This window comes from Nuphar pumila, chromosome 7 (genome assembly GCF_984573655.1).
Source record: "Nuphar pumila chromosome 7, dmNupPumi1.hap1.1, whole genome shotgun sequence".
Taxonomy (NCBI): Eukaryota; Viridiplantae; Streptophyta; class Magnoliopsida; order Nymphaeales; family Nymphaeaceae; genus Nuphar; species Nuphar pumila.
In genome coordinates, this window is record NC_143255.1 from 45,796,207 (window position 1) to 45,807,650 (window position 11,444).

Consider the following 11,444-nt stretch of genomic DNA (forward strand, 5'->3'; position numbering starts at 1 on the left):
TTTCAACTATATAAAATGAATCTGATGTGCTCATCAATTCAGACATACTGTATCTTTGCTTTTTTTTTAAAATAAGCAAAATAAATCAGCCATGTTCTCATCTAATTGGCATGCTTATCCTTTTGGCCCATATATTTTTAGCGGTGGACATTGGGCTGATCCAACCTGATAGTGGCCTGGCCCATACCCTGGCCCGAGCCCGGTTTGACCCTGTTATATTTGAGCACAGCCCGGGCCTGTCGAGCCCCATGAAATTTACAAATGAGCTGGGTCTAGCCCAACTTTAATAGGGCCCAGGCTAAAAATTGCATCCCGAGCCTGACCCATCATGGATCAAGTACCCAACAACCTGTCCGGGGTGGCGGGCCCGGTATCCACTCCTACATATTGAACGGAGGGTGGTCATATAGATCCCACATGATCTCAAATGTTGATCTGTGAATGGATACGGTTTGGCTGTCAATGCTGTTTGGTTGATTTGATCAGAACTATTCTGAGCCGTTCTTGGTTGTAGAAAATGCTAGATCGGTAGGTTCTGGACCCAAACAAATGGAATCAAGTACTGATCTGGGTCAAGCATCTGTGGGATGGTTCCGGATCCGATCAAATTTTCTCATGATAGAACCGCCAAACATGCTCTCGTTTATATAATCATTATGTCACAGGGACACTCGTGTCTTATTTTCCAAAACAAACAAACAAACTTTTGAGTCGAATCCGTGTCACATGTTCTCATGTCCACGTGTCTTGGTGACATAGTAATCATATTACCTTCTAGGGCCGTCAATGGGTGGCCAGGTTGGGTATGTCAGGTACCAGACGGAACTGAATCCAAATAGTTCGATACGGGATGCAATAACAAAGATCCGAACAACATTCAGCCGGGTCATATTATTGTTGACCCAAACAATATTCAGGTTGGGGTTGGTTTGTGAAATCCAATCGACCCAAGTAGCTTATATGTATTTTCAAGTAGAATGCATGTTATAATAAGTCCTCTTTTTATCGTATGGGATTGGGTCTGGGCGCTCACTTAATTGGGTCACATGTCCAACCCACTGTCTGTCCTATAACCCTGTATGGTTCCATCCCGTTGGATCCAACCATCAGTCAAGATCCATTATCTATTGACCTAAGCAGAAAGATGTAGATCCGGTTTGACACACCATTTTGGATATGTCTGGATCCCCAACCATTAAGCTGAGCCAGGCCTTTTTACCTGAACACGCTGCTGGTCTCCACACCTGACATTCAACTTGCAGGTTCCCGTTTGGGTTGGGGGGAATTGGGGAATCTTGGAAAAGTGAATAAGAATTTTCAGGGATCTCAAGGAAATGGGAATTCCAGTAACTATTTGGGGAAGCTATGGTTGTGAACTAACTTTTCTTGGCAGATTGTCACTGTCATAGGGGTGTTGATGGGAGATGAAAACACCGGATCAAACCCTGCTGGCACAAGGGTCCGTAGCTTTCAGGGTGGACCACGTAAGGCAGGGTAGTCATAAAAAAATATAAGGGTGTTGTGGGAATCGAAATGTTTGTGAGATTACAAATTGTCTGGATACACAAGAAAAAAATGGAATTGGGATGTTCCCTCCAAGACTTCAACATCAGACTCACACCAATCGTGTTGCCATGAGGGATGATGCAAGTGAAAAAAATATTAAATTCCCAAAGTTTCCTTCTTTCTTTTCACTATTTTATGAAATGATGACACCAATTTATAGTTTTTGCAGTAGTTTTTCTTTGGGTTCAAGTGAAAATGATCGAATTAAAGATTGGCATATCCTGTGGTCCACATCTATCCTTGCTATTGATCCTGGTACACATTGCAGGTAAACTATACTACAGTCAAAACAACACAAATTTGTAAATTTATAGTGAGATTCTCAAACAACCTTGGAACAGTATGGACAGCACTAGGGATGGCAGTGGACAGGTGAAACACGGGGCTTGAGGACATGAAACGGGGTTAGAGGCGAGGATGAAGGTTAAAATAAAAACCCATGCAGGGATGAAGGCGGAGATGCACTTACGCTTTTCTCCGATCCCCGTTAATAAAATAACTAAAATACCTTTAAGGATGGCAGTGGACCGAGAAGAAAGGGAGCCCTACCCCGCCTCACCCCGTTTGGACCGAGGATGGAAGAAATGAAACGGGGATGAAGGTTAAAATCAGAACCCGTGCGGAAATGAGGGCAGAGATGGAGGGCAGAATTTTGAGATGGGACAAGGGTGGAGACCTTGTCCCTCACCTCCTCTCCAGTCCACTGTCATCTCTAGACAGCACCACACAAGTCACAGCCAATGAGTGTGTTCACATGCTCGCACATGTACACGTGTTTGAATTCTTTATTCTGATGCACACTAATGCAGACAACCAAACAGGACCACTCAATATGACACCATAGGCTTATATAGTCCAAGAAAAAAAAAACCCACAATCAATCGCACAATGGCTAGCATCCTGTTGGTAAAACCCTTGAGGTTCTCCTTCTTACCAGATAGTATACCCAACTTTGACCTTAAAGCAAGAGATGCCACCCATGGGGTTCGAACTTGTGACCTCCCATCAACTTGATGACATTCACAAGTCGCCTCTACGAGTACCAGGTGAACAGGGTCATTGTGGGGGAGGGGGTTGTTTCTTCTTGTTATCAAGAAAACTGAGCACTCTGCTACTTTGCAAACTACCTTGAACAAGGTAATATCACAGAGAGATTTAATTTAATCGAGTGTGGTGTCCTGTCCCCTCTATGTTGTTTCTTAATGCCAAACTACATCAACGTACCACCGAGGTGGTATCCCATGTAGCAAGCGGGGTCCTGTGCCAAGCTGAAGGCCTGGGTTCGAATCCCTCTGCCACATGGGGCTTAAGAGATATCTGGTAGGGTCTGCCTAACCTCGGCTTGCCTTTAAAAAAAAAAAACTACATCAACATAGGTGTCCCTGTATCGTGTCCATGCTTAAATTGTCTAGACACCCAGCTTCGGCTTTGTGACAAGGAATGCACTCTGTTGGACTTCCAAATTTGGGGATGTTTTGACCAGTGTTGTCAGTATCGGTGCCTATAGGCCTGAATCGGCTGATGCATATCGTATCACCGGAAAATCAACAGGATACTAACTTGAATTGGCTATTTTTTAAAAATGTAAAAAATAGCTTAATATTATTTTAATAGTTTTAACATGTGTCACATTTTGATTGACACAATATTTTTTAATTATTTTTTGATCGAATGTAGAATGATTTCCTTGAGAATCGGTATCAGATGATTCACCCAAATCCTTGGCCAAACAATACAGGTCCTATTCCGATACTGACAACATTATTGGTTTTGACACATCAACCATGCTAAGAATTTTACAGATATTCACACGCACCGGCGCACACAGACATAAATATAGTATGTGAGCTTTTGGGACTCCACTAATAACAACTTGAGCCTTTAAATACATGATCAATGACATAATTCTAAAATGCTAACCCCAATTGGGGATATAATTAATCAAAATAATAAATTAATACACAAAAGCTTATCGTCGGGCCCATCTACTCTCTAATTGTTGGATAGAGGATGAGTAGGTGAGCACACACACACTTATATATATGAGTGATGGGTAGGTGCCTGCCTTTTTTTTTTTTTGTACTTAGCGCTTGCCTACTGAGCTTTGGAAAGATTGTTTCTATTTTTTCTTAAATCTGACTTTACAGATGTGGTCTACATGCTTGATTTTGTGAGAATAAACTTTTGGATCATCCTATTTGAACACCAGGTTTTTATAAGATTAAAAAATCAACAGTTTACGATTTTAAAAAATATTCAATGCTTAAAAAAATATTTTTTCTCAAAAAAACATTATCCCAGTGTGATTTTCTAGCAAATTGATCACGTAGAACACATCTATAGGGTCAGATTTTTTAAAAACAACCTGAAAACCCCTATTCAAGCTCGGTAAGCATAAAAAAAGTCAGACAGCTACCCATTTCTATATATATATATATATATATTTCTATATATATATATATATATATATATATATATATATATATATATATAGCAGTTAGCCAACTCAACTCAACATCTTTGAATTCAAGCATGACGTCCCACCCATATCCACTTGGCTCAACAAATAAATTTTGATTAGCACATCAAAGATGACCAAACTGCAAACGGCAGATCCTTTGACTACACAAAGTCACCAAATTACATTTAGTATTTGTTTAACAATAATATGTCACTAATGTTACTAACTTTTAGTATTACAAATAAAATAAAAAATGGTTTCATGCTAAGATTTAGACATATATCTATTTGGATCATAGCCGAAACTTAGAAAAAGCTCAATAACTTATAAGGTAGATCAAATATTTAAAACCTAAATCAATTAATTATCAATTAAAATCCTTAAATGCTGCCTGCTCAGTTTATATAATTTTTCAATATTTTTTTATGATGAAGAAACCCTCACCGAGCCGAGACCGGGTCACTTAATGGACCCACCTAGGTAAAGCCAAGTTGAAGGCACGGCCGCCCAGCCTTACGTGCCCCCAACCATTGTAAAGCAACAGAGGCTTCAGCTTGACACAGTACTCCATGGACCACATGGGTAACCACGGTGGTGGTAATTATCAATAAAATTTTGAAAGCTGTTTTTGGATTGATCTGAACTTAATGGATGTGTTTAACATTACTTATCTAATAAAAAACATGTTTTAAATTGAATTAATTTAATACAAAAACTTGAAATTTTTATTATTGAGATTATAGATTTTTTGTCTTTAGAAAAATATAGCTAAGCAGGAAAATACATAATATAATACCTCTTCTATTGAGTAAACCGTGATAAACACATTTATTGATTCAGATAATGCAAAAAACACTTGCAACTATAGTTTCTTAAGAATCTAATTAGAGACTTAACAAACACATTCCTCTCTCTCTCTCTCTCTCAATCTCTCTCTCTCTCTCTCTCTCTCTATATATATATATATATATATATATATATATATATGTCAGCACTTTTCTACAGCTGATCGCACAAGATCAGTGGCAGAAATGTTTTTTTTTTTTGCAAAAAACTGAAAATACGTGGGCATGCTGGGTGCATCCCACATTACTCACACACACACATATATGTATATATATATATATAGATAGATAGATAGATATAGAGAGAGAGAGAGAGAGAGAGAGAGAGAGAGAGAGAGAGAGAGAGAACTGAACATATTAGGCCCCATTTCTCGTTCTACCCCATTTTGCCCTATAGGTTCTATGTGCTTTATGATAGATCTTAACCGTTAGATGTGTTTAGCATGATCGATTTAGTGACATGTTTTTCGATGCAATGTGTTCTTTATGAGTAATGCCTTCTTAGGCCCCCTTTTTTGTTAGGTCTCATTAGGCTCCTTTAAAAATTATAGTTTTAGGTATTTTTTTATGTCTAACACAATAGATGTGATCTATAGGTTTTGTTTAGTGGGAACCAGCTTTTGGATTGTCAGAATGTAACATGTATATGGATTTTTTCGGTGATCCAAAATCAATGGCTATGAAGGTACCAATTTTTTATGGATCATAAATTCATGTTTTTTCATCAAAAAACATGATCCAAGAGTCAATTCCAACTAAATTTATCAGGTTAAACACATTAAAACACATCGAACCTATTAGGCAGGATGGCTTAGAACCAGAAATGGGGCCTAATATGTTCAGTTCTCTCTCTCTCTCTCTCTCTCTATATATATATATATATATATATATATATATATATATATATATGAGTGGTTGGTATCTGCTGACACGTTAGGTGCTAAATGAGTATTTCAGACTTTTTTTTATTTTATTTATAAATTCTGAGAGTACAGATGTGATCTAAGTAGTTGATTTTACAGGGATCAGCTCTTGAAGTGTCAGATTCTAACACATGGGTGTGTTTTTATAAGGTTAGCAACAAAATCTTCATAATTTTTCAAGACTCCAAATATCAATTTTTTCATCAAAAATACATGATCCAAGTGTGGATTCCTTATAAATCAATCATGCCCAACATATTTACGATCTGCAAAAAAAAAATACCATAGGGCAGAAAAACTCATTTAGAATATCTCATTTAACACCTACCGTGTGAGCAGCTACCGATTTTCTTATATAAAACCCTTTACCAATTTCTCTATATAAAACCATTTTTTAGGGGCTCTTGTGTTTTTGACTCTATATCCATAATCCATAAAAAATAAAAGCGAAAAATAGGTTTGTAATATTTTATTATTTATTTTAATAAAAAGATATCGACATGACTTAACATCTGACAACTGATAACAGAAAGGAGAGGAAAATGGTAGAGGCATTAAATAACAATGTCATATAATGCCAAGTGGCTAAATTATGCGCAAAAAATGCGTTACCTTTTCTTGTGGGACTCGGACAGTTTCACATCGACCTTTGAATTCGCCCATAATTAAGTACCCAGCAATGTGATGCATCTCCACTATTAAAAGGGATAAATACTTATCATTTTTGGACATTAAAGTGGGACCATCACTCACAACCAATTGAGATGGTAACAAAGTTCATTTGATCAATCTCCTCCGTCAATTTTTTTTTATGGACGACTGTAGATGCAGCACTGGTCCTTGCTTTCATCAATGCCACAAATCTCGTTCTTGGGAACATCTTGTGATATTTTAAACGATCCAGCTTATATCAAAATATATTAAACTATATAAACTATAAATAATTTAAAAACTTACCACAAAATTGTTTTCTTTGCATTAATATTACTTCTTAAAAATGAAAAAAAAGTTTATAATATCGATGAGATGATATTTTATACATAGGTATCAACCCACCTATACCTGAACCTGATAACAACAAACAAAACATCTTCTGTCATGCCCTAAGCTTAGGGGCTATCAGCTCCATTTGGAAATTAGGATCCTATTTTAATATTTGCAGACTTAAAGTGATAAAATCTAGACAAAGATGTAACAGAGAATTTTTTTTAGCAAAAATGAAATTAATGACCAGGATTAAAAAAAAAAATGTCAAGGTCCCCAAGAGGAAAAACATTAAATGACAAGAGTGCAGGATGAATGAGACATTCTTTTTAATGGAAAAACCAGTCAAAAAGAGGGACATGGTTAACGTGGTGTACATTGGCCGGATGTCCCTCCGTAATTAACTATTGTTAATTAAATATGAATATTTCTTGTCATTTAATATTTTATATTCTTGCTCTTAGTATGCCCATTCAATTACAGAAAGCTTATAAAAAAATCAATAACTTAAATAATTAAGCGCGATTATAATGATATATAAAAGAAAACCAAAATAAATATTTTATTTTATTATTCTTATTTGGCTTTTGGGATGAAGGCGTTGTTGTTGTTTTCTTATTTGGCTAAAATTTGACTAATTTTGTACAATTAAGGAGTATAATCATAAACTACTTAAAAAGAAAAGAAATTATTAAATAAATATATAACACAAGCACCCTCCTTTCACCCGAGTCCCCTCTTCTTCTTCTTCGTCTGCTTTGGGGAACAATTTGATGAACCGCATTCCGACACTCCACCTCTTGCTTCTCTTTCTCTCTCTACCCCAAAAACTCAAACACCCAAGGAACCCCTCATTCCACCACAAGTGAAGAAAAAGGAATCCCAATTTCATCCTTGTAAGTCTCTCTCTCATTCCATGCCTTACACTTCTTCTTTGGTTCTCATGGCTCAAATTGGCGTTTTTCTTTCTCCCCAACTCAAACTCGGTAGAGAAACGAGTTTCCTCATCTGGGTCCTTCGTCTTCCCTAAAAAAATCCTTCTTTTCTTAGAGTTCTGGGTGAAATTTTGGGTCTTTTTATTGGGGATCTGCGTATTTCTAAGAATTTGGTTTTCTGAGTTTCAGTTCTGGTGGAAACCAAGCTCAGAAGAGAGTGTGTTTCTGAATATGGGTGATCATTTTGTGATCTTGGTGGACCGATTGATCACTGCGTCGACACTGGAGGCGGTAATCGAGAGCCGGAATCTGAGCAGATTTCCGGCGGATGTTGAGAAACCTGCAGTTGATTCGACGCACAACTGGAGTTTCGGCAACGGGGGATCGGGACTACCGGTGCCCAAGTTGGAGTGCCGCATTTGCCAGGAAGAAGACCATGACAGCAACATGGAGTCTCCTTGTGCCTGTTGTGGCAGCCTCAAGGCAACTCACTCTCTCTAACTTAAACTAGTTGCATTCCCTGCTCAGTTTGGTTTTTGGTTCTGCTTTTGTTTGAACACAATGCTTCAGCTTTTTACGAGTCGTTTTAGTGTCTGGCACTCTTTTTGGTTTAAAATTTTGGGATGAAAGCTGACCATCTGTCCAATCGATCTGGGTTTAACTGAGTTGTCTGATTTGTGTTTTTAGTTTGCTTCTCCCATGTTGGACTTTCTAGACTGCTTTTTATGTGAAGATCGTAATAAAAACTTGAATTCTTAGGATGGTTTATCTGGGTGTTATTTTAATCCTTTCAGCTGCAGTTGTTTCATGCATGACGGATAAGGGTTTTTATAGTTGAGATCTTGTATTTGAATTTCTTTGATGAGCTTTAGATGCCTGTCCATTGTTTATTATGATATTTTTTTTTCCAATGGAAGAATAAATGAGAGAAGACTCTGTTGATGCAGAAACAAAAAATAGCTTCTAGCCTATTTTATAATTGAGAAAAAAAGTCATAATAATGCATAAAATTCTTGTGTATTAACAAAAGAACAGAGGCTTGGGTCTAGATAGAAACAGGACTAAAATTTATAATCCATTGCAACTAAAAGAAGTTGATCTGCTATAAGAATGTGGACATTGCATCTGCAGTCAATGGGAGCCATATCTTATTGCAGGCTACACCACCTGTTGTCTCTTTACTTGGTCTTCTTGAAGCATTCAATGACTCTCATTGTCCCTTTGCAAATGATGGATGATGATTGATGTTAGCTTCCAAGTTGCAATCTATAAAAAGTTTTAAGATCAAATGGTGCTACCACTAATGCTATTATTGAATTTTGGGTGATATATAAGTTATCAAGTACTATGTGGCTTTTTCTTGGCTCATTTGCTTGTCTATTTCTCCTTGTTTGTTACTTTCTCTAAAAGTATCTGAAGTTATTGACCTTTAACTTTGCTTAATTCACTCTGATATATGATTACAAAGATCTTTTGGAAGTGATGAGGTTTATCACTAGTTTTAAAATGGTTACCTTTTTGTATTTAGTCTTTTAAATGTTGATTCTGTGTGTACCAAGACATCCCATTTTAATCATGTCATCTTCTTCCTGCTTATCCTTTTGCTACCTCCAATTACATCGAATTCTTACATCCTGCAGTACGCACATCGCAAATGCATTCAGCGGTGGTGCAATGAGAAAGGAGACACCACTTGTGAGATTTGTCATCAGGTGATTGAATGTTGCAACTTTTTGTTTCCTCTATCCACTAAAGTAACAAATATGACTTCTAATTATTTCTATAATTATGAATAACTTTGTATCTACAAACGGGATACCAAATTGCAGCCATTTAAACCAAATTATACAGCACCTCCTCAAATATTCCACTATGGAGGCATTCCTATGAACTTCAGGTAAATGAGCTCTGTTTTTAGCTTTGAAGTTTAAACTACTTCGTCCTCTGCACTTTTATTCTTGATATGTATGCATAATCATTTATTCAGTTGCTTTGTAAAAGTTTCTTCTGAAGATGATGTCTCTTTCAGGGGAAGTTGGGAAATCTCCAGACAGGACATGCACAATCCCCAATTTATAGCAATGGTTGCAACTGACCGCAACTTTTTAGATTCTGACTATGATGAATATTCTGCTTATAATACAAGAAGCGCATTATGTTGTACTGTTGCTGTCATTGTAAGTCCTAAACCTACTGAACTGAATGAATGTCCTATTTGTTTCGAGCTTGTTTGTTTGTTGATTCTGCGACCTTATTTCCTTTAATGTGTTCAGTTCATGGTTCTACTGATCCTAAGACATGCCTTACCTATTGCAATGGGTGGAGCTGATCAGTACGCTTTCACCATATTTGCAGTAAGATGTTCAGAATAGGTTATTTGCTGTTTTTTTTTATATCCAGTGTATCATCACCATCCTAAATCAAAATTCATGAATGTCTTGACAGCTGTTTCTGCTGAGAATTGCCGGAATCCTCATTCCTGTGTATATAATGGTACGCGCTGTGACTGCTTTTCACCGGCGGTGACTCCGGCAGGTAATGTGTGTTTGTAATCTGTATTTATTATACTGCCTGCTGTTTTTCTTCTTTTCAGGAAATAATGAAACAATGTTTTGAGTCGAATCACGTTCGTGCAGGAGGTCCCAGATGTTCCACTTAGTAGGTCTGAAGATGAAAATGAGCTGCAACATGCACATGCATGTAAGTTAAGCTAGTAGACTGATTCATTCAAACCGTAGTTGCTGAATATGATGGTGCGCCCCCTGCGACCTGTCCTTATGGGAAGGACAAGTTCCTGGAGTTATCAGGATCAACTGTCAAAGTATAAACTTTCAGGACCAGATTCAGCCAAGCTGTATAATTATGTAAACAGCTGAACACTCACATGGAAAAAATACACGTAAATCATGTAACCTCACTTGTATATGTAACACGCCACCAAATTTGATATGTGAAAGGATGCCACCTTTGAATCAGGACCGCATATTCTTGAAGGAATTTATTTTCCTACTGGTCCCTCCACTTGAGAACAAAGTGAACTTAAAGTTAAAACTGACTACTATTTTTAATATAACGGTTTAAATTATTTTTTGACTTGAATAGTAACGCCATTCATTGATGAAGTGAGTTGCTGTCTTGACCCACTCATGCCATTGAATGATTGCAGACTCTCCAACAAGTTGATTGGTTGCAGCTGAATCAGAAAGCTGTAGAGTTTGGCTTTGAGGGTCTAAAACAAACCTACAGCCAACTTTTATTTTTCATAAAAACAGTCTAAAACTGACAAAAATAAATCAGGTTAAAGCTTTTTTATGCTTGCTAAAGACATGGATAAATGGTGGATCCCACGTGTTTCAGAAGTTCATCCAGAACTTTTTTTTTTCTGAAAGACAAGCTGGGGTTAGGCAGACCCCACCAGATACTATTCAACGTACCACTGGGGTTCGAACCTACTTGCACTGACAGCTCCTACCAGCCAGGCGGAGCCCTGGTTGGTTCAGCCAAAACTTTTACCTGCCATCAAACAGGGCCTTCCTCAAAAGATTTTGAATCGATACCCATCCCCACCACAAGAGGGGCACGTGATCACCTAATCTTTGTAAACATAATGAATTTACTTGTCTTTATAGCACGGTAACAAAGTTCTTAAACATTTCTTATTTGGGTCAGTTGCTGCTCTTGCAGGTTGGCCATAAGGCCAATTATGTTCAAGTACGGATGCCACCTAGTA

General features: G+C 37.4%; 1 protein-coding gene across 1 annotated transcript; it reads left to right on the forward strand.

Annotated features, from left to right (window-relative positions):
* Positions 1-9,353: 9,353 nt before the first annotated feature.
* LOC149832138 (uncharacterized) lies at positions 9,354-10,688 on the forward strand. Its single transcript, XM_090012362.1, has 6 exons — positions 9,354-9,426; positions 9,544-9,611; positions 9,744-9,891; positions 9,988-10,068; positions 10,160-10,249; positions 10,351-10,688. The coding sequence occupies exons 2-5, from the start codon at positions 9,601-9,603 to the stop codon at positions 10,238-10,240; spliced, it is 321 nt and encodes a 106-aa protein (XP_089868488.1). The 5' UTR covers positions 9,354-9,426; positions 9,544-9,600; the 3' UTR covers positions 10,241-10,249; positions 10,351-10,688.
* The last annotated feature ends 756 nt before the right edge of the window (positions 10,689-11,444 follow it).

Excerpts from the sequence above, each read along its gene's own strand:
- LOC149832138 (XM_090012362.1), top strand. Across the intron at positions 9,892-9,987 it reads GTTGTACTGTTGCTGTCATT|TTCATGGTTCTACTGATCCT; the intron begins GTAAGTCCTAAA and ends TAATGTGTTCAG. Across the intron at positions 10,069-10,159 it reads ACGCTTTCACCATATTTGCA|CTGTTTCTGCTGAGAATTGC; the intron begins GTAAGATGTTCA and ends ATGTCTTGACAG.